Source organism: Hyla sarda, chromosome 2 (assembly GCF_029499605.1).
Source record: "Hyla sarda isolate aHylSar1 chromosome 2, aHylSar1.hap1, whole genome shotgun sequence".
NCBI lineage: Eukaryota > Metazoa > Chordata > Amphibia > Anura > Hylidae > Hyla > Hyla sarda.
The window spans coordinates 236,527,263-236,551,983 of NC_079190.1; the positions used below are offsets into that span (position 1 = coordinate 236,527,263).

General features: G+C 40.0%; 1 protein-coding gene across 1 annotated transcript in view; it reads left to right on the forward strand.

Moving 5' to 3' along the window:
- BRIP1 (BRCA1 interacting helicase 1) overlaps nucleotides 1–24,721 on the forward strand; it is a 494,893-nt gene that overhangs the window by 387,118 nt on the left and 83,054 nt on the right. The window contains exons 16-17 of the mRNA XM_056556700.1: nucleotides 2,829–2,988; nucleotides 4,455–4,576. Coding sequence (XP_056412675.1) covers nucleotides 2,829–2,988; nucleotides 4,455–4,576 — 282 coding nt within the window. The remainder of the gene's footprint in view (nucleotides 1–2,828; nucleotides 2,989–4,454; nucleotides 4,577–24,721) is intronic.

The following is a 24,721-nucleotide window of genomic DNA, read 5'->3' on the forward strand; positions in this document are numbered from 1 at the left end:
CAGGCTCTCTAATTGTGCTGCTCTATGGTCTCCTCATGCTGTTGCTACCACCTCCAGGCTCTCTCATTGTGCGCTCTCATGTTTCAGAAATTCCTCTGTATTAGAGTCACTTTCTGGACTCCTGCTGCTGCCACCTCCAGGCTATTTCATTCAGCCACTATATGGTCTCCTCATGCTTCAGCCTTCTCCAGGCTGTGCAATTCAGCCACTATTTTGTCTCTTCATGCTGCCACAAACTCATGGCTGTGCAATTCAGACACTATATGGTCTCCCCATGCTGCCACAAACTCCAGGCAGTCATTTAGCCACTATATGGTCTCCTCATACTGATGCCACCTCCAGGCTCTGTCATTGTGCTGACATGTGAATCCTTGTCATATTTGGTCCTTTGTACCCGCACAACGGGGCCCAGGACACTAAAAGTTGGGAGTTAAAATCTCAATTTCAAAATCCTCAATTTCAGTTTTCAAAATATTAAATTTAAATGGTCTCCTTATGCTTCAGCCAACTCCAGGCTGTGCCATTCAGACAGTATATGGTCTCCTCATGCTTCAGCCACCTCCAGGCTGTGTCATTTAGCCAATACATGGTTTACTGATGCTGCTGGGCCTGGGCCTAAACATTTTTATATTAGCACTAGCTACCTTAAATTTTAAATTCAAAATTCATCTTTTAATCTTAGGGATTGTGAAGCCATAGTGTCTGCTTATGCTGCTGCCAGCTCCTGGCTGTGTTATTCAGCAACTATGTAGTCTCCTCATGCTGCCAACACCTCCACGCTGTGTCATTCAGCCACTATATGGTCTCCTCATGCTGCCAACACCTCCATGCTGTGTCATTTAGCCACTATATGGTCTCATCATGCTGCCAACACCTCCACGCTGTGTCATTCAGCCACTATATCATCTCCTCATGCTGCCATATATGGTCTCCTCATACTGATGCCACCTCCAGGCTCTGCGGCAGTGATTCTGAAAGTGAGGCCTGTAATCTGCATGTCATACTGAATAACAGTATTATTACATTACCCCAGCACGCGCCATATACGTGTTAGAACAAAGCAAAGTGTTCTACACACCTACTGAGGCTCTCTGTAGGCCAGAAATAGCAGTTTTTAATATATATTCGTCGCAAATAAATACGGATCAAAACAAATTTTTTCGGAAAATTCAGTGAATTGGCCGAATCGAGTTTTTCAAAAGTTCGCTCATCTCTATTACAGTTGTTAAAAACAACTTGTATTTATTTATTTACTAGCTGCTTAACCCCTTAACGACGCGCCGCGATCCTGCATCATATTGCTTCGGTCCTGGCGCTCATCAACGGCCGGGACCCGCGGCTCATACCACACATCGCCGATCGCGGCGATGTGCGGTATTAACCCTTTAGAAGCGGTGGTCAAAGCTGACCGCCGCTTCTAAAGTGAAACTGAAAGTATCCCGGCTGCTCAGTCGGGCTGTTGGGGACTGCCGCGGTGAAATCGCGGCGTCCCGAACAGCTGATCGGACACCGGGAGGGCCCTTACCTGCCTCCTCGGTGTCCGATCGACGAATGACTGCTCCGTGCCTAAGATCCAGGCAGGAGCATTCAAGCGCCGATAACACTGATCACAGGCGTGTTAATACACGCCTGTGATCTGTGTAGAAGATTAGTGTGTGCAGTGTTATAGGTCCCTATGGGACCTATAACACTGCAAAAAAAATGTAAAAAAAAAGTGTTAATAAAGGTAATTTAACCCCTTCCCTAATAAAAGTTTGAATCACCCCCCTTTTCCCATAAAAAAAATAAAACAGTGTAAAAAAAAAAAAAATAAACATATGTGGTATCGCCATGTGCGTAAATGTCCGAACTATAAAAATATGTCATTAATTAAACCACACGGTCAATGGCGTACGCGCAAAAAAATTCCAAAGTCCAAAAAAGCGTATTTTGGTAACTTTTTATACCATTAAAAAATGAATAAAAAGTGATCAAAAAGTCCGATCAAAACAAAAATCATACCGATAAAAACTTCAGATCACGGCGCAAAAAATGAGTCCTCATACCGCCCTGTACGTGGAAAAATAAAAAAGTTATAGGGGTCAGAAGATGACATTTTTAAACGTATACATTTTCCTGCATGTAGTTATGATTTTTTCCAGAAGTACGACAAAATCAAACCTATATAAGTAGGGTATCATTTTAACCGTATGGACCTACAGAATAATAAGGTGTAATTTTTAACGAAATATGCACTGTGTAGAAACGGAAGGCCCCAAAAGTTACAAAATGGAGTTTTTTCTTCGATTTTGTCGCACAATGATTTTTTTTTCCGTTTCGCCGTGCATTTTTGGGTAAAATGACTAATGTCACTGCAAAGTAGAATTGGCGACGCAAAAAATAAGCCATAATATGGATTTTTAGGTGGAAAATTGAAAGGGTTATGATTTTTAAAAGGTTAGGAGGAAAAAACGAAAGTGCAAAAACGGAAAAACTCTGAGTCCTTAAGGGGTTAAGGACACAACTGAAAAAACCTAACAAGCAGGCCCTATTCTGGAGACCAGTGTAGGGCTGCCTCCTATTCATCACTTATGGCATACATCTGTTAAATAGCTCTGACTACCATAAGGACAAGGAGCTGTGGACACAAAGCAGGAGACTTCTCCAAGTCTGAACTTGATGGTGTAGAAACACATGGAATTATATTGATTTCTTTCTTTGGTCCTTGCATTCATCACAAAAGCTACCCATTGAGAAAATGGATGAAACCACTAACACCGGCACTTTGTAGAATAAAATATGATTGATTAAAAATAAAATATTTCCATAACTTTTTTTTTGCTTTTCAGATGCTGGAAAAATTAAAAGACAGGTGGATGCACACTGGCTTATGGAACAGCTTAGAACAGATCAAGACAGTCATTAAAGAGCCACAAGGAGGAGATAAAACTGACTTTGATAAATTATTGCAGACTTACTATGATGCAATACGTTTTAAGGGAGTAAAGGGTAAGTCTGGCCAAGAAAAACTGACTGTGTATGAATAAATGGTAGGTGTGTAAACATACAAAAATACTAGTCCAAGGCTATTGCCCAAACACTCAAGAGTGTCGCTGTAACACAGCAGTCACAGGTCATAGGAATACATGATGTTTCACATATTTTGTTTTCATGCCACTGCTGCACCCAATACAGCAACTATTATTAGGGAATACTTGAGCAAAAAGTTAGTGGTAAGCAAAGTTTTTAACAGTTGTTACTTTTCACACGTTAGATGCAGTATTTTCGGTTGGTATTTGGTCCTAATTTTGAGCTCATTTTGGTTATTATTTTTAGCCAAAACCAGGAATAAAATCGATACTAAAAAAGAAAATACTTAACAAATTGAGATCCAAGTATGAGGTCCAAAGCTAACAAAAAAATTTTGTGAACCCAGCCTCCAGCCATTTCAGTATTTCGGTCCGTATTTTGCATCAGTATTTGTAAGCCAAAACCAGAACTTCAGGATGTAGAGGTGCCACTTCTGTCAGGGTCCTGATCAGCACCCCTACGATGCAATTGTGGGGCGCCGATTTTTAACCATGACAGTTGGAGGCAGAGCACAGGTTTCAGTGATCGATGCAGTGCAGTAGCATTAATCAGTGTAAGCAATCAAAGCATTGCTTATGTGTGTTCCTCTAAGGCAAGGTTCTCAAACTGGTGGCCCTCCAGATGTCGGGAATGCTGGGAGTTTAAATTTTGCAACATCTGGAGGGCCACCAGTTTAAGACCCCTGTTTAATTTTGTTTTTGTAAAACCTTTTTTTTTTTTTTTAAATGCAAAAGTAATATAAAAACAGTTATGAGGTTTTACATTTTTCAACCATTTTCCACCCTTTGGTGTATAGTTACATAAAGGCAGGAAAATGTTAATGCGAAGTTTTGTATATTTACTTAATTTAACATTAACAGTCTATGAATCGAGTGCAGGGGTTGCGCTCACTTCATAAGTGGTGAGAAATGGATGCTATTAGCATCTAAAAATTGGAACAAATGTGAACAAGCCCTTCCCCTAATAAAAGTTTCAATCCCTCCTTTTCCCATTTGTTAAATAAAATAATATAAATAAAAATACATATTTTTGGTATTGCTCCATGCGCAAATGGTGCAACTATTTAAATGTGATAATGAAACCGTACAGTAAATGGTATAAACGGAAATGAAATAAAGTCTACAATTGCTGATTTTTGGTCACTTTATACACCAGAAAAAAATGAATTTAATGGTAGCAAGAAAAACTAACAAAAAACAAGTCCCACATACAGCCATGTATATGGAAAAACAAAAGCCACTTATATGGAAAAATAAAACCCTTATGGTTCTTAGAAGGTGAGAAGTTAGTTACAAATGTGCAAGAAATTGCTGTCAGGGAATACGGTCATGTGAAAATGGCCTAGGACTTTCTTTTATGCAGGTTTGTTCTTGTTTGTATTTCAGACGGTGCTCTTCTGATTGCTGTTTGTCGGGGAAAAGTAAGTGAGGGACTGGACTTTTCTGATGACAATGCCCGTGCTGTTTTAACAGTAGGAATTCCTTTTCCAAATATTAAAGATTTACAAGTAAGATGGCTATATACAGTTAATTAATTTATTATTGTTTATTAATGAACGATGGCCCATATTTATAAATCTAAGACAAAAACCCGTTTGTTTTTTGTCTCTGAAAGAGACATAGTTCATCCTTTTATTTTTATTTAGAGCAGTTTGAGAAATGAAATATGAGCTTTGGTTGCTATCTGTTTGATAAAAACACAGATTTGTGTCTGACAGATTGATAGAGCTGATCCAATGTGCATATAAAGTACTTGTGCATTATTTTTAAACAAATATATGGTGGAAACATTCCCTCTCATATAGATATATTGCCAGCCACGTGCCCCAACGTTACCGTATCATAATCTATAGGGTAGTCAAATACTAAAGCTTTCATTTATGTTTATCCTTTAGATTTGATTATGTGATATACATTTAAAAAACATTATAGGTATAACAAAGTAAATAACACAAATTACAATATCATTTTAAGACAGGGGTTCTCAACCAGGGGTACATGTATCCCTAGGGATACGCCAAGGGTTATGCAGGGGTACAGCAATTCACCGACAAATACCGGGCATGCATTGGCCAGTATTTGTCAGCGCAGGGTGGGAATTGGATGCTGCAGTCGCCGTGGCAGCTCACTATACTGTACCGTGGCCAGAGCTGCGGCCACTTTACATGAGCTGCAGTTGCTGCCGGGCCTTACATCCCTGACATTGCGCGGAGGTGCCGGAACAGTGCAGAAGGACGTCACCCGTCAGTGCGGCCCTCCGACTCCTGCTGAACGGGATAGACACATGCCTGGTAAGCATGTTAAACTAAGTGTAACAACACAGTTTGGGAGGGTGTTATTGTATGTATCTCATATATCGGCCCAGGGGGATCGGTGGGGGGAATAATGGCACAAGGGGATTAAGATGGAGGCGGGGGGGGGGGGGGGATAATGGCAAAAGGAGATCAAAGGGAGGGGGGAATAATGGCACAAGGGGATTAAGGTAGAGGGGGGAATAATGGCACAAGGACAACTGCAGTGCAATACTTTTATATATTGCTGTGCCCAGGCTGCAAAAATAAACAAAATAAACTTTAACATACCTTCCTACGTGCCCCCATTGGTCCGCTACCAGCCTCACGGTCCAGCGGTGTGAACCTCATTCAACTTCCTGGGGACGGAGACGTCACAGAACCACAGCGATGTCCTGCCGGTGATAGGCTGTAAGGAGCTCTGGCCGACATCTTACATGACTGTGTGCTCAGCCTATCACGGGCCAGGGCGGGACATCGCTGCGGCCGGTGATACGCCGGCGGCTTTGTGACGTCTCCGTCCCCAGGAAGTTGAATGAGGTTCGCACCGCTGGACCGTGAGGCCGGTACCAGACTAACGGGGGCATGTAGGAAGGTATGTTAAAGTTTATTTTGTTTATTTTTGCAGCCCGGGCACAGCAATATATAAAAGTCTTGCACTACAGTTGTCCTTTAAGTATCACATTGGAAAGGTAAGCACATGCCATTATGAAATTAAGCACTTTTATAACATATTTTTTCCGCAGGTACCCCTCGTGCGTAAGTTCCACTCGAGGGCTACCCGCAGACATACTTTCACCCTTTGAGGGTACAGTCGCGAAAAAGGTTGAGAACCACTGTTTTAAGAGAACCCATGTGTAGACATTTACAACAAACTAGGGTTATGTTACTTTGTGCTGAAGGGCTAATTGTTAAATCTGACAGCAGATCAAATTCTTTCTGCTCTGTGTACCTGCCATTCTGTTCAACTGTCTGCTGCTTGATATGTGAACAACACGCACAAAGACAGAGGCCATTGCGTATGGTAAGATCAACATTTTTAGTGACTGTTACACATGGTGCTGAAAGGTTTGTAGGTCATTGCTCTGAAGTTTATTTATGAGTAGCAATGTAGAAATCCAAGTATTTAGAATTTTTGCTGTTTAATATACATAATGAAATTCTCATTAAATTTAAATTATTTGGGCTTAGTTACATATTTACAGAAGACAGGCATGGATGGAAAAAAATGCTGCAAAGTAAGAATGCTTTAAAAATAAATAAATAAATAGAAGTGTTAATATTTTATTTATCTTTTAACCAAAAGCAAAGTGAGAAATTTGAACCAAATCAATATTTTGTATGACCCCCTTTTGTCTTCAAAACAACTTCAGATCTTCTAGGCACATTGTAGTCAAGCGTATAATTAACCAATCACACCAATTGCTTATATGAATCATTTGCATATGTAGGTTCAAATACAATCATTAACAGAAACAACTGTGTAGAAGGCTTTAAACTGTTCAAGGAACAGCCAAACTCTGCTACAAAGGTGAGATTGAAAGACCATGGGGACATTTATCATTGTTTGCTTTTGGTAAGCGAGTTCTGTAGGCATTTTTTTTTTTTTTTTTTGTTTGCTTATGTATGACATATTTATTATACTATCACGGGGGTTGATAAATTTGGCTCACATAAGCAAAACACAATAAAATCACTTTGGAATACCATTTTCTTAACACACATAAGCAAAAAATGTATGTGTGTTTATTAAAGGGATATTCCAGGCAAAAACTTTTTTTTATATATCAACTGGCTCCGGAAAGTTATACAGATTTGTAAATTACTTCTATTAAAAAATCTTAATCCTTCCAGTAGTTATTAGCTTCTGAAGTTTTCTGTCTAACTGCTCAATGATGATGTCACGTCCCGGGAGCTGTGCATGATGGGAGAATATCCCTTGCATGATGGGAAAATATCCCCATAGGAGCTGGACAGCTCCCGGGACGTGAGTCATCAGAAAGCAGTTAGACAGAAAACAGCAACTCAACTTCAGAAGCTAATAACTATTGGAAGGATTAAGATTTTTTAATAGAAGTAATTTACAAATCTTTTTAACTTTCCGGAGCCAGTTGATATATAAAAAAAAAAGTTTTTGCCTGGAATACCCCTTTAAATTTTCTTCCCCCTAAATATACTAACCCTTTTTTTTTTTTTTCTTTTTCAGTTCAGATCAATCTATCCTGTAGGTGGGCTACTTTAGATTTGGTGGACTACAATGACCAGCGTTTTTTTTTTTTTTTTTACATTTTAACAACATTTTATAACGAAGGCTTGTGGGGGGAGTGTTTTTTGGGAATAAAAGTTTTTTAAACGTGTTTATTTTATTTTTTTATTCACTTTAAAGGCTTAGTAGTGGAAGCCGTCTTATAGACAGAGTCCAATACTAAGCCGGGGCTTAGCGTTAGCCCCAAAAACAGCTAGAGCTAACCCCCAATTATTACCCTGGTACCCCCTGCCACAGGGGTGTCGGGAGGAGCCAGTAGGAACAGGCCCAGAGCGTCAAAAATTGGCGCTGGGGAGGGCCCGTAACAATGTTCCTCGCCCACCCTGGTAACGTCAGGCTGTTGCTGTTTGGTTGGTATCTGTCTGAGAATAAAAATACAGGGAACCCTATGCCTTTTTCTTTTATTATTTATTTATTTAAGGGGGGGAAAAAACTCATACGATTCCCCATATTTTCATTCTCAGCCAAATACCAACCAAGCAGCCAGCCTGTTGTTACCAATGTGGGCAAGGACCATTATTACTGGCACTCCACAGCCTAAATAATGCCAGCCTGTCACTGCCTAGGCCCAGGAGTTCCATTTTTGACGCTCCAGGCCTGTTGGTACCTGGCACCCTTGTGGCGGTGGGTACCCGGGTATTAATTGGGGGTTAGCGCTAGCTGTTTTTGTTGCTAACGCTAAGCCCTGGCTTAGTAATGACAGCTACCACTACTAAGCCTGTAAATAAAATAAAAAAGTTTAAAAAACTTTTATTCCAAAAAAAAAAAAAAACACTCCCTCACAAGCCCTCGTTAACCATTTTATTAACATTAAACAAACAAACAAAAAAAAAAAACACTGGTCAACTTCATAGTCCACAGGATACACGGATCTGAAATGAGAAGGGAAAAAAAACAAGAAAAATAGGTTAGTACATTTATTGTAACCCGCCCGCACAGCACCGCATGACATCACAACTCCCAACATGCCCTTACAGTAAGGACATAATGGAAGTTATAGTCATGCAGCAGGGCTGGGGGGAGATGTGTAAGCGGGTGACAAGCTTGTCACCTGCCCCCACTGCATAACTACAACTCCCAGCATGCTCTTACAGTAAGGGCATGCTGTGAGTTGTAGTAATGCGGCACGGGCGGGGGACAAGCTTGTCATCTGTCCGCCCATCTAACAGACTCCCCCCCCCCCCCCCCCATGCTACACAACTACAATTCCCAGCATGTCCTTACAGTAAGGACATGCTGGGAGTTGTAGTAGTGTTGCGTGGGAGGGAGATGTGCAGGCGGGTGACAAGCTTATCATCCTCCTGACAACTTCTACCTGCTAGTCCCAACGTGCCTGTGAAAATGAAAGTAAAAAAAGTTGCACTTTTTGTGCAACTTTTTGAAAATGCTCTCATAGGCAAGTTTGTAAGCCAGGCCTGACCTTGCTTACACTTGCGACTTTTTGAAGGGGCTTTGCGACTTTTATTTGCTTAAAGAGTACCTGTCATCAACAAAAACTTTTAATATGTTGTTCATAATCATTAATGAAGAGATATTGTAATATATCTTCATTAAAAAATATTAATATTTATACTAGTTTTTTCATTTTATACTTTTGGCCACTAGGGGTCACTCTTCTATGCCTGGTCTGCAAGCAGCATCCTATGCTTTTCATAGTAAGTGTACAGCTTTTAGGACTAATGCTGAAGGGCTCTGGTCCTTCCACCGGAAGTTCAGTATTCTCAGCTCAGGACTCGCTCCCAGCCGGTGAGCTACAAGCCTGCACATGCCTCTCATATAACAGCCAGTCACCTCCCCCTTCCCCCCTGCCCCTCACCACACGTTATCTTATACATTGTATTATCTCACTGCACTCCCAGCTCTGTGCCCCCCCCCCTGACATTCATCTTAATCACTGCCTCTGTAATTGCTCCCTCAGCCCCTGGTTCTCAGCATTGACTTTTTAGTGCAGAGAGACACAGGAGAGAGAGAGACAGGCTGCCGTCCCTCACCTGTACTTAGTCTGTATGTTAGTCAGTGTTTCCCAACCAGGGTGCCTCCAGCTGTTGCAAAACTACAACTCCCAGCATGTCTGGACAGCTGTTGGCTGTCTGGGCATGCTGGGAGTTGTAGTTTTGCAACAGAAAGACAGTGCTCCTGAGCTAATGAAGAGGGATAAAAAAAGGTATTTCCACTGCGTTTTAAATCTTAATAAACACAGGGATAGGCATAGTTAGAGTAAGGGACAGATGGGGAGGGGGATTAGGGAAAGTTTAGATGATGACAGGTACTCTTTAAGTACGACTTTCGCAATGATAAATCCAAAGCCACTGCAAAGTAAAAACTGAAAATTGCTTAGGTAGGGCAGATTGGTATTTTTTGCTTACCCACAAAAGTCGCACAAAAAATTGCTTAAGCGCACATTTTTGTGCGACTTTTGTAAGAAAAAAAGCTGCTTAAATCCCTTGATAAATCTTCCTAGAGCTAACCCCCAATTATTACCCTGGTACCCCCTGCCACAAGGGTGTCGGGAGGAGCCAGTAGGAACAGGCCCAGAGCGTCAAAAATGGCCGTAGCAGGCTGGCGTTATTTAGGCTGGGGAGGGCACGTAACAATGTTCCTCGTCCACCCTGGTAACGTCAGGCTGTTGCTGTTTGGTTGGTATCTGTGTGAGAATAAAAATACAGGGAAACCTTTGTCACAGGTCAAACACCATGGAAAGACTGAGCAGCAACAAAACACAAGGTTGGTATACTGCATCAGCAAGAGTACTTCCTTCCAAAGATTTCAAAGCAAACTTGAGTTTCTGGATGAGCTTGAAAAGAGCTTAAAGAAAAGAGCATCTTAGAGCATCATAGATGCAGTGAACAAAGAAAACTTGCAGTGCAGAAGAAGAAACCCATACCATGCTTCCTTTAAAATTGGAAGATGTCCAGCAGTGCCCTCAGCTCAGATCTGCCACAAACCAGAAAGACCCAGGTACACCCATTTATTTTTTTGGAGTTGTCTGGTAAGAAGTGGTCTCCAGGGAAGAACTGCAGCCAGAAAGCCAGACCTTTGTCATGGAAACAAGGTCACTTGACTTAACTATGCGCAAAAACATAGGGGTGTAGAAAACTGGCAGTAGGTGCTCTGGATTGAGGCAGCAAAATTTGAAATACTGGGCTGTAGCAGAAGTCAGTTTGTTCATTGAAGGGCTGGAGATCGGTACAATAATGAGTGTCTGTAGGCAACAATGAAGCATGGTGGACGTGCCTGGCAAGTTTGGTGCAGCATTTCAGCAAATGGAGTTTGTGATTTGGTAAGGATTAATGGTGTCCTCAATGCTGAGAAATACAGGCAGATACTGACCCATTATGTAATACCATCAGGGAGGCATTTTTCATGCTGCAGAATAAATTTAGAGCCACTCAATCACCCCAAACATATACAGCCAATGTCATTAGAAACTATCTTCAGCGTAAAGAACAAGATGTCCTGGAACTCAAAATTATCAAGGCTTTCTGGGAATTCATGAAAATATAAAAGGTATTAAGCATGCCTACATCTACAAAAAATCTGGTTAGTTCTTAAAGATGTTTGGAACAACTTCACTTGAAATTTCCTTTAAAAGTGTGCTTACAAGAATTGCTGCTGTTTTGAAGGCAAAGGGTGGTCACACCAAATATTTTATTTAGATTTCTCTTCCGTTTCTTTACCCTGACTTTTTATTTAAATGACTACTTATGAAAAGTGTTTGCTTAGGTTGTTGCAACTACAGATTACACTTTATTTACTAACAATACAGTTTTAAAATGCCTATTTGTTTTTTATTCTTTGTATTTCATGCACTTTTGTCTGGAAATACAACATTTTACTATTACTTTCAGAAGCAAACTTCTGAAAAGGAAATCTGCAGTAAAATAAACTTATCCCCTATCCACAGGATAGGAAATAAGTGTCTGATCACTGGGGGTCCAAATGCTGGGCCCCAGCTCTGCTGCACCTCTTCCGTGCAGGAAGCGAACACGCCTCCTCCATGTAGTTCTATGGGAGAGGCGGGGATGCAGCATTCCTGCATCCCTGCCTCAATCAGAAAATTGCATTTTTGATGGGTTTGCTTGACGTGGCACTTACTTTGAATTATTTCTATTTTGATTGTATTTATTATTTACAAACTTATGGCTTATCTATGGTGTCCTCGGTGGCACCTAGTGTCGCTAATGCCTTTATGGCAGACTTTGAACAGCGGTATGTGTTTAGTGACACCTCACTGAAAACACCATCCACGTGGCTTCACTACGTGGATGATATGTTCATGATGTGGAAGGGAGATGACAATATCAATTAATGTTTGTAGAAAATTTTAATAAAACTAGAACATTTAGGTTAAATTATAGTAGTGATCATATCCATTTTTTGGACATTGAAATTAGACGGACACCTGGAGGCTTTCATACAGCAATGTATATAAAGCCGACAGATGTAAATAATACTTTACATAAAAAAAGTTTCTATACACCTACCGCGTTCAAAGGTCTGCACGAAGTCAATTTATCAGAGCCTGACGTATTACTGGCTCCGATCAAGAATATGTAATCAGTAAAGGGAAACTAGTACATTCATTGAAAAGGGATATGATGCTAAACAAATAATAAGTGAAGGTGAGAAAGTCTAAAAGATGAATAGAAACAATTTATTGAAAAAAAAACTATTGAGTCAAAAACATAAAAAGTACAGGATCGTGCAATGTATTTGGGAACGTACGACAAGAGAGCATGTATTGTTAAAAAAGCCATTCTGAGGAATTGGCATATATTACAGACAGATAAAAATTATGGTAAATCATTTAAGGACCCTTCGATGTTTGCTTACAAAAAAGGCCAGTCGATAGGTGAAAACATATTAAAAGTGATGTAGCAGTAAAGAAAATTAGTCGCCAGACTTTTTTGGCTAGTAGATGTAAAGGTACCTTTCCCTGTTTAAATTGCGGCCATTGTAGTGGCATAATTAAAGGAGAAAAATGTTACCATCCATCAAAAGTTCATTTTATTATGCATAAAGGTTTTTATACCTGTACAACTAAAAATGTAATATACATCCTCAAATGTCTGTGCGGACTCACATATGTCAAACAGCCAGGATGATTAAAACCTGTCTCATTGAAGTCTGTTATTAGGAAATTTCTTGGTACAGAAAAAAATGGCGGTATCAAGTTATGGAGAGTACTGATGCTCGACATTTTCATGAATGTGGTCATTCTATTACAGCACTCAAATGGTTAATACTGGAGGAGATCCCAGAGTTGGCAAATGAGAATCTTAATAACAGGCGCTTACTGCAGAGAGCATACTATTGGATTACAGAATTGGATAGTATTTTTCAGCATAGTTTGGACAAAATATGTAGTTTAAAAGCATTTCTATAGGATGGTAGCACTTAAGTTAATGTGAATTGACTTTGAAGTAATTGCATGCGGTTTTTTCTATTACTACTATGTCTATGTGAACAGGTGCTTATTTATTTTGCTATATAATACACACCTGGTACGCATGACTAAGGGGGCACGCTCCCGAAACGCTGTTGCGTCCAAGGTGTTGAGTAGGAGGAAGATCTCAGATTCGTCTGTTGATGTGCTAAGCTCCACTTTGTTAGATTTATGATGAAGTCCCTAAAATAAAAACAACTGAAATAACCAGAAACGAACATCGTAATCGTGCGTTACTACCCGGCTGGGTCTATATATGATGGGCACTTCTTAAATGCTTTTATATAGTGTGTGAATATATTGTAGCTGGAGGGAGAGGTGAAACTCACTTGTTGGACTATACACTGCATTGTGTGAATTGTGGCAGGCCCTTTGAACTGTGTTCTTACAAAAAAAAGCCCTCATATGGGTCTGTAGGTGAAAAAATAAAAGAATTATGGATTTTAAAAGGAGATGAGGAAAAAACAAAAAAAGTAAAATTGGCTTGGTCCTTAAGGCCAAAATGGGCCATGTCCTTAAGGGCTTAAGAACTGATGTTGTTCTTACACATGCAGTGCAACTTGATAGTAAAAGCAGTGAAGCCTGTTACTGAGTTATAGTTAGTACGGTTGAAAAAAAGACCTGAATCCATCAAGTTCAGCCAAGGAACTTTTTTACGATATTCAGCGTGTGGTCAAATTAACACGTTATCTTGACTTTACTTTATACTTTGGGTCAGTCCAATTACAGCAATACCAATTTTGTATGGTTTCCGCCGTGTTTTACTAATTAAAAAAAGTTCTAAACTTAAAAAATGTATATATCTTTGCTTTGCCATGTTTTTACCTCTGAATTGATTTTTTTTGTATACCAGCGAGGGGCTAATTTTTTGGGCCATAATCTGTTGTTTTTATCAGTACCATTGTGGAATTAATCAGACTTTTTGCTTTTTACTATTTTTTCTGGGATATGACATGATAAAAAAAATGCAATTCTGGGGTTTGGCATTTTTTATATTTATGCCATTTACCGCATGGCATAAATGTTATATTTTAATTGTCCAGAAAATTACACACGCGTGGCGATGCCATAAGTTTATAGGATTTTGCTCTAGCCACCATGGCTGACTGGATTGTCGGGGCACCAATGGAATGGCGGGGAGCCAGTTAAGAGACCTCCTGCCATCCTCTCAGCTGATCGGGACACTGAGCTAGCCAGGATTACTTTTCATCTTATCATCTTTGGTAGTGGCTTCTAAAAGGTTGATGCTGGACATCAGGCCGATCGGCGGTGTCCAGCGTTAGCCACGTGTCATGGTTGCTGATAGTATCGGGAACTCATAGGGTATGAAGCGCGCTCAGCTCATGAGCGCACTTCATATAAATGGCGGACATCAGCGATCCTGCAGATATTTGCTGTTAACCCTTTAGATGATGCGATCAATGCTGATTATTGCACCTAAACCAGTTGCAGTATCTGTTGAGACTCATTGGACCACCTGCAGCGAGATTGTGGGGGGTCTGATTATTTAAGATGGCCGCCGAAGCTCTATTTATCAGCCCCCTGCCAGCAATCTTCTCATATGGTCTCCTTTATTTAAAATATATATATATATGAATGAATGTGAAAAAGCACCTCGACCGATAAAAAATGTAATGACCTGCTTCCCATTTTACAAATTAAAAATGTAATAAGCAAACATATTTGGTATCGTGTGTGGGGAAATATCCGAACTATATTAAATATAATTGTAATAATCCTGTACGAGAAACGGCATAAATGTAAATAAAAATACCAAGTCCAAAATTTCCGATTTTTGGTCATATCACAAAAAAATTCAATATAAAAGTGATCAAAATGTTACATGGTACCGATGCAAACTACAGATTACGGCACACAAAATGAGCCCTCATGCAGCAGCGTAGAGGGAAAAATAAGCAAGTTATAGTGGTCAGAAAAGGACAATTTTAAGCATACTCATTTTATACCAAAAATTTATTTTTACAGTAACATAAACATGTAAACATGGTTATCATTTTAATCGTATTGACGCATAGAATAAAAAGAACCTAAAGTGCACTGTTCACAAACGCAACCCCCCAAAATGTTTGTAAAATAAGTGTTTTCTTTTCAATTTCCCTCTCACAAATAATATTTCTTCATTGCAACATTCATTTTATGATCAAATGAAAAAGTGTCAATATACAGTACAATTGGTCCCACAAAAAACAAGCCCCCATGGGTCTGTGGATGAAAAAATAAGGGTTATGTTATACTATATACTATACTTGTGAATGCACCCTTTAAGTCCCCAATAGGGGACTATCAATAGCAATTATTAGATTGCTATGTACTGTTCAGTACTATGTAATAGCATAGTACTGATGAATACTATTGGCGCTGGCACTGCAGGCTGCACAAGAAGCTTGACCATCCTGCATGGAAGAGGCTTGTAATAGACCTCCGGCAGCCATTTGCAATTGCAGTGGGTTCATGTTCACTATAGAGGCTGTGATTGGCATTAATCATGGCATCTATAGGGTTAGTGACGAATGATGTCCACTATTAGCTGCTATGTCTCGGCTCCTGTTGGCAGCCGGGACCCATTGTGTGTGAAGTGAGGGCACACAAAGAGACAATGCTGATCGACAACATGCACAGCTCCTCCCTCCCCAATCCCTCACAGTTTTGCATAACTGATGTACAATGCTCTGTGCTGGATCATGCAGGACAGCTATCTGCCCATGTCTGCAGATCTGAGCATGGTATAGAGCTGACAGATTGCCTATAAGAGGGCAACTCTTATTTATTATTCTTTAGAAGTTAATAGTGTTCTGTCCACGTGCAACCATTTTAATTTTGTCAATGTATGTTACATAAAATTGAGGAAGATTAATGTGTTGTGTCCACAGCTCCTATTAACACCTATGTGTCTGTGTTCATAGGCTACACATTTCAGGTAATATGATTCTGCAGTTATTCTCCTTTCCATCTGCCCCCTATGCATTTGATGCCTTTCCAGTTGTATGTTAGTAAGAAGTAGAGGGCAGATGGAAGGGAACATCAGGATAAGACTACTTAAAGGAGTACTCTGGTGGAAAACAATTTTTTTCTAAATCAACTGGTGCCAGAACTTTAAAAAAGGTTTGTAAATTACTTCTATTTAAAAATCTTAATACTTCCGGTACTCATCAACTGCTGTATGCTCCCCAGGAAGTTTTTTTTTTTTTTTTTTTTTTTAACCCCTTAAGGACGCAGGACGTAAATGTACGTCCTGGTGAGGTGGTACTTAACGCACCAGGACGTACATTTACGTCCTAAGCATAACCGCGGGCATCGGAGCGATGCCCGTGTCATGCGCGGCTGATCCCGGCTGCTGATCGCAGCCAGGGACCCGCCGGCAATGGCCAACGCCCGCGATCTCGCGGGCGTCCGCCATTAACCCCTCAGGTGCCGGGATCAATACAGATCCCGGCATCTGCGGCAGTTCGCGATTAAAATGAACGATCGGATCGCCCGCAGCGCTGCTGCGGGGATCCGATCATTCATAACGCCGCACGGAGGTCCCCTCACCTTCCTCCGTGCGGCTCCCGGCGTCTCCTGCTCTGGTCTGAGATCGAGCAGACCAGAGCAGGAGATGACCGATAATACTGATCTGTTCTATGTCCTATACATAGAACAGATCAGTATTAGCAATCATGGTATTGCTATGAATAGTCCCCTATGGGGACTATTCAAGTGTAAAAAAAAATGTAAAAAAATGTAAAAGTAAAAGTAAAAAAAAAGTGAAAAATCCCCTCCCCCAATAAAAAAGTAAAACGTCCGTTTTTCCTATTTTACCCCCAAAAAGCGTAAAAAAACATTTTTTTTAGACATATTTGGTATCGCCGCGTGCGTAAATGTCCGAACTATTAAAATAAAATGTTAATGATCCCGTACGGTGAACGGCGTGAACAAAAAAAAATTTTAAAAGTCCAAAATTCCTACTTTTTTAATACATTTTATTAAAAAAAAAAATTATAAAAAATGTATTAAAAGTTTTTTATATGCAAGTGTGGTATCAAAAAAAAGTACAGATCATGGCGCAAAAAATGAGCCCCCATACCGCCGCTTATACGGAAAAATAAAAAAGTTATAGGTCATCAAAATAAAGGGATTATAAACGTACTAATTTGGTTAAAAAGTTTGTGATTTTTTTTAAGCGCAACAATAATATAAAAGTATATAATAATGGGTATCATTTTAATCGTATTGACCCTCAGAATAAAAAACACATGTCATTTTTACCATAAATTGTACAGCGTGAAAATGAAACCTTCCAAAATTAGCAAAATTGCGTTTTTCGTTTTAATTTCCCCACAAAAATAGTGTTTTTTGGTTGCGCCATACATTTTATGATATAATGAGTGATGTCATTACAAAGGACAACTGGTCGCGCAAAAAACAAGCCCTCATACTAGTCTGTGGATGAAAATATAAAAGAGTTATGATTTTTAGAAGGCGAGGAGGAAAAAATGAAAACGTAAAAATTAAATTGTCTGAGTCCTTAAGGCCAAAATGGGCTGAGTCCTTAAGGGGTTAAAGGGGCACTCCGGTGAAAACTTTTTTTCTTTTAAATCAACTGGTGGCAGAAAGTTAAACATATTTGTAAATTACTTCTATTAAAAAATCTTAATCCTTCCTGTACTTATTAGCTGCTGAATACTACAGAGGAAATTCTTTTCTTTTTGGAATGCTCTCTGATGACATCACAACCATTATTATAATAATAATGATGCTTTATTTATTGTTGTCCTTAGTGGGATTTGAACCAAAGTCCCCAGCACTGCCAGGCAGCAGTGCTAACCACTGAGCTACCATGCTGCCCTTAGCATACATCTGCTATGCATGGTTGCTAAAATGGACAGAGATGTCAGCAGAGAGCACTGTGTTCGTGATGTCATCAGTGTTCCAAAAAGAAAGGAATTTCCTCTGTAGCATTCAGCAGCTAATAAGTACTGGAAGGATTAAGATTTTTTAATAGAAGTCATTTACAAATATGTTTAACTTTCTGCCACCAGTTGATTTAAAAGAAAAAAGGTTTTCACTGGAGTACCCCTTTAATTTCTCTTCTGTCTGACCACAGTGCTTTCTGCTGACACCTTTGTCCATGTCAGGAGCTGTCCAGAGCAGTATCAAATCTGCATAGGAAACCTCTCCTGCTCATAAGTACTGGAAAGATTAAGATTTGTTATAGAAGTAATTTACAAATCTGTTTAACTTTCTGGCACCAGTTGATTTAAAAAAAATGTGTTTTCCACCGGAGTACCCCTTTAAGATAAGACTCATAAATGTAAAATAGTAGGATATCAAACCTATTTTCAATTTTGCATGGTGTCAGAGGTGTACTAGGATAGCAGTATGTTACACACTACCAAAAGTATTGGTATGTTTTTTGTATTTTTTTTTGTTTTATGTTTTACATTTCAAAAGTAGTAAAATGTAACAAACTGTATACATTTTCAATTGCTGCATTATACTGAACTGGAGAATAAAGATATGTCATTTATAGGTCAGAATTGCTTTTTTTCATTCAACCACACAAATAACGCTATCCACTATGGGGGAGATTTATCAAAACCTGTGCAAAGGAAAAGTTGCCCAATTGCCCATAGCAACCAATCAGATTGCTTCTTTCATTTTCAACAAAGCCTCTGCAAAATGAAAGAAGTAATCTGATTGGTTGCTATGGGCAACTTTTCCTTTGCACAGGTTTTCATAAATCTCTATGGGGGAGATTTATTAAAACCTGTATAGGGGGAAAGTTGCCCATATCAACCAATCAGATCGCTTCTTTCATTTTTCAGAGGCCTTGTTGAAAATGAAAGTAGTGATCTGATTGGTTGCTATGGGCAACTGGGCAACTTTCCACTGGACAGGTTTTGATAAATCTCCCTCCATATGACTACAGAAAAAAAGTGACCAATCTTTGAGGTTGAAGATGGAGAAAAAAATAGCACCAATATAACCTTGCTATGGCAGGAATGGGTTAAAGGGAAATACTTTTTATGACCATTAAAGTTCTTCAATGGCTAGATCTTAAACATTTTATAAAATTATATTTTAGCAAACACGTATTTTTTCCTTTCTTTTTATCCTCAAGTAACCTCAGAAGTTGTATTTCTACAGGTAATTGTCTGAGTGTCCCATTGCATATATATATTTTATAATGCTGTAGAGTTTGTCATTTATTTATCACTTCTCAAGACTTGTTTTATTCTGACATGATTAGCAGTTGCGTAGCTAACTAGGTGTGTTCAATTAGTGAATAGAAGAAAGTTTCTCTCTTGCAGAAACAAACTTACGCTGTGTTCACACTTTACATTTTCTTCTCTTCTTATTTTCTTCTTCTCAAACTTGGAATGGATCCAGGAAAGCGGAGAATCATAAAGCTTTGCTTTATAAAAACACATTTAAAATGTTAACCTGACTTAAGCTTCAGGGCCTGTTCACATAATTATTCTTAATACCATTCCCTTCCACATTTTATTGCCAGAATTGAAAATTGAAACCTGTTGTCATGTTTGCTAGCTTAACATTTTGTATGTGATATATGTTGTTTCTGCTGGAAGTAGAACATTACAAGATTGGTAAATGGCAGTCAGTAGTTGACACACATGTTATCAGACATACTAATGCGGTATTCCACTCGGAGATTCTGCAGCAGCAGAGTTCCATCAATATGAATGGGATTCTGCTGCGCTGTGCACACGGTGGAATTTCCATAGCAGATGCTTCTGCTTTGGAAATCCCAATTCCGGAGTCCGCAGAAAGAATAGACATGTCTGCCGGCGCGCCGCTGTTGGCGGGAATGTTTACAAGGAAACTTTCAGTGCAGATATTCTGCCGTGTGAACATAGCCTTAGAATTATGTTGATCAAGGGTGGTGTAGGTGAATGATTTTCCTACACCTTTAAAGGGGTACTCCGCCCCTAGACTTGTTATCCCCTATCCAAAAGATAGGGGATTAGATGTCTGATTGCGGGGTCCTGCCGCTAGGAACCCCCGTGATCTCTCCTGCAGCACCCCTGTCATTGGGTGCATCTTATCCTTTGGACAGGGGCGTAGAACCCCTTTAATTTGTGTGGTGGCAAAGTGTATGTATATCAGATTTAGTAAATGTTCACATGGCATGTGATAAATATGGTGCAAAAACACATTTTTTTTATTTTATTTCAAATTCAGTGCACTACTTTGTATAGTTCTTCCTCTGTGACTTTTTAACCTGTTGCGCCAAAATGTGCAACTTTTTAAAAATGCTTTCCACAGCCACTTATGTATGCCAGGTCTAGGCTGGTGTAGATTTAGAAAAAAATCTAAAGCAAAAGACAAGAGGAAAGGTCTGAGACAACTGAGACAAATCGTGTGACTAATCAACATCACAAAAACAGGATAAAACCAAAGTGGTTTTAATTGAAAGGTTAATTGAACCGTTAATTCACTGAAAATAGTAAATACGAACCTAATAATGGGGATATGGAAAGTCCAAATTCCACTTGCACTCTCTACTTATGTAAATATGTATGAATTTATTTGTAGTTAGATATTGAAGTTATTAGAAGCTAGGAAATCACCAAGGTAACCCAATTAAGGACATAAATGTATATCCTGATGCTCTGGTTCCTTGCGCACCACCTGCCCCATGCCTCTTTCAAGGGATCACCTTCTCTGGTCTGCCAGAAGGAAAACACTAATAATAATGATAAAAAAGTTTCAAAAAAATGTAAATAATACCCCCCACCCACCCACTGACAAAAAATTTTAATCGCCCCTTTTTCCCATTTAACCAAAATAGTGTAAAATTTTTTTTTATGATATAAAAAAATAAACATATTTGGCATCTGTGCTTGCATAAGTGTCAGAACAATGAAAATATAATGTTAATGTTAAAAGTTACATATATGCAAAAGTGGAATCGATAAAAACTTAAGATCACTTTGCAAAAATTGAGCACCCATACCGCCCCTTATTCGGAAAAATAAGGTTCTCAAAATAAGGTAATTGTAAACATACTTAGGCTCCTTTCACACTGCCGTTTGAACACGGCAGTGTAACGAACGTCAGAGAAACGGGAGAATAGCAGGAGAAAAAAATACATCAAGCAACGTCTTTTTCTTCTGCTACTCCTGTTTAAACAAAAAACAGCGCCCGACAGACCCCATAATAGTAAATGGGATCTGTCGGGACCCGTTGTGCCCCATCCGGATAACGGACGTTAAAGGGGTATTCCAGTAAAAAACAAATATTTCATATCAACTGGCTCCAGAAAGTTAAACAGATTAGCAAATTACTTCTATAAAAAAAAAAAAATCTTAATCCTACCAGTACTTATCAGCTGCTTAAATTGAGTTGTTCTTTTCGGTCTAACAGTGCGCTCTGCTGACACCTCTGTCTGTCTCAGGAACTGTCCAGAGTAGGACCAAATCCCCATAGCAAACCTCCTGCAGAGAGGTGTCAGCAGAGAGCACTGTTGTCAGACAGAAAAAGACAACTCCACTTCAGCATCTGATAAGTACTGGTAGGACAAATATTTTTTAATAGAAGTAATTTACAAATCTGTTTAACTTTCTGGAGGCAGTCGATATGAAAGAAATGTTTCACTGAAAAATACCCCTTTAAAGGCATGAAGAAAAAAGAAAGAGCCTAACAGACGTTTTCTGATGGGGCACAACGGCTGTGTGAAAAGGGTCTTATTTTATTAAAGTGTGCCTGTCATTTGCAAAAACTTTTTATATAATGTAGACAATTCCATTATATGTATATTTGTACTATCCATTGGTTAAGAAATATATATTTTTGGGTGAAAAAAATGCTGTCCCTGCAGCTATTGCCTTTGTGTCTCTGTGAAAAGACGAAATACAGGAAGGGTGGGCTGGACAAGCAGGGCACTGTGCAGGCTCCTGGCTTGTCAATCATCCTGCTGTGTGAGTCGGGGGGTGTCACACAGCCTCACTGCAGAGAGCCCTGCTTGTCCACCCACACTTCCTGTATTTGGTCTCACAGAGACGCAAAGGCAATAGCTGCAGGGATAAAAATATGCACATTTTTAACCAATGTATATTACAAATATACATATAATGTTATTTTGTACATTATTTAAAACATTATGACAGATATACTTAAATTATTATTATAATTTTTTAATATTTTTTAAAGCAGTACAAAAAAAGAAAATCATGTAACAATTTTATCTTTTAACCTCTTCAGGACGCAGGGCGTATGCACCTGCATCCTGAGTCCTTAAGGATGTAGGACGTATGGGTACTCCCGAAATCATTCAGCAGGCATCCTGGCACATCGCCGGGGGGGTCCGGAGACACGTAGGCAATTTAGGGTCATACGGTCTCCGGTGACCCAGAAAATAAGGGGGATCCAAGACACCCCTGGTCCCCCTGAAGGCATAGGAGTGAGGTGGCAGGGGTGCCACCTCTCCTATTCCTGCTTTTGGTCGGTCAGAAGCAACCGACCAATAGCCGATCGGGGCGGAGGGGTTAAAGTTCGGTTCTGCCCACCGAGTGTACTCCGGGCAGAACGGGGGAACTGTAGCGTGACCGGCGGTGAAGGTCCCTTACCTGCGATCGGCGGCGACTTCAACTTGCGGCTCCCTGGTGCAGACTAAGGAAGCCGGTGAGTAGTTGCCTAGCAACGTTTGGAGACCACTATACAGTGGTCTCTAAACTGTAGCCCTCCAGATGTTGCAAAACTACAACTCCCAGCATGCCCACACAGCCGTTTGATCATGCTGGGATTTGTAGTTTTGCAACATCTGGAGGGCCACAGTTTGGAGATCACTGTGCGGTGGTTTCTAAACCGTGGCCCTCTAAATCTTGCAAAACTACAACTCCCAGCATGCACGAACAGCAAAAGGCTGTCTACCCATGCTGGGAGTCCCAGTGTGCCCTTCTGCGTTCAGTACATGCTGGGGATTGTAGTTTTGCAACAGCTGGAGGCACACTGGTGTGAACATACTGAGTCAGGTAACAGAACCTAACTGAAAGTTTTCCAACCAGTGTGCCTCCAGCTGTTGCAAAAATACAACTGTTTGTGCATGTTGGGAGTTGTAGTTTTGCAACAGCTGTACAGGGTACATTCACACGGGTGGTTTACAGTGATTTTCCTGCTTCAAGTTTAAGCTGCGGCAAATTTTCTGCCACGGCGCAAACTCCTAGCGGGAAACTCACCGTAAACCCCCGCTAGTGCGAATGTACCCTAAAAACACTACACTACACTAACACAAAATTAAGGGTAAAACACTGCATATACACCCCCTTACACTGCCCCCCCCCCCCCCCCTCCAATAAAAATAAAAAAATTATTTTACGGTAGTGTTTCCAAAACGGAGCCTCCAGCTGTTGCAAAACAACAACTCCCAGCATTTCCGGACAGTCACTGAATGTCCAGGCAGGCTGGGAGTTTAGCAACAGCTGTAGCCACCCTGTTTGGGAATCACTGGCGTAGAATACCACTATGTCCACCCCTATACAATCCCTAATTATTCCTCAAATGCGCATGGCGCTCTCTCACTTCAGAGCCCTGTCATATTTCAAGGAAACAGTGTAGGGCCACATATGGCGTATTTCCGTACTTGGGAGCAATTGCACTACAAATTTTGGGGGTCTTTTTCTCCTTTTACCCATTATGAAATAGAAAAGTTGGGGTCTACACCAGCCTGTTAGTGTAAAAAAAAAAAAAATGTTAAATTATCATGCTGTAAGGGTAAAAAGGCCCCCAAAATTTGTAACACAATTTCTCCTTAGTATGGAAATACTCCATATATGAGCGTACAACAAGGCTCAGGAGTGAGGCTGATTTTACAGTGTTTCTTACATAAAAACAAAAACATAAATACCCACATGTGACCCCATTCTAGTAATTACACCCCTCATGGAACGTAACAATGGGTATAGTAAGCCTTAAAACCACACAGGTATTTGACAAATTTTCGTTAAAGTTGGATGGGAAAATGAAAAAAAAAATGTTTTTGCTAAAATGCTGGTGTTACCCTAAATTTTTCATTTTCACAAGGGAAAATAGGAAAAAAAAATTTGTAACCCCATTTCTTCTGAGTAAGAACATACCCCATATGTGGATGTAAAGTGCTCTGCGGGCAAACTACAATGCTCAGAAGAGAAGGAGCGCCATTGGGCTTTTGAAGAGAACATCTGTCCAGAATTGAAGGCCACATGTGTTTACGAAGCCCCCATAGTGCCAGAACAACGGATACCCCCCCCTCTGACATGTGACCCCGTTTTGGATACTACACCCCTCACATAATGTAATAAGGGGTGCAGTGAGCATTTATGCCCCACAGTTGTCTGACAGATTTTTGGAACAGTGGTCAGTGAAAATGAAAAATTAAATTTTTCATTTGCTCAGCCCACTGTTCCAAAGATCTGTCAAACGCCAGTGGGGTGTAAATGCTCACTGCACCCCTTATTAAATTCTGTGAGGAGTGTAGTTTCCAAAATGGGGTCACATGTGTGTTCTGGCACCACGGTGGTCTTTGTAAATGCACAATGCCCCCGACTTCTATTCCAACCAAATTCTCTCTCCAAAAGCTTAATGGTGCTTCTTCTCTTCTGAGCATTGTAGTGCACCAGCAGAGCACTTGACGTCCACACATGGGGTATTT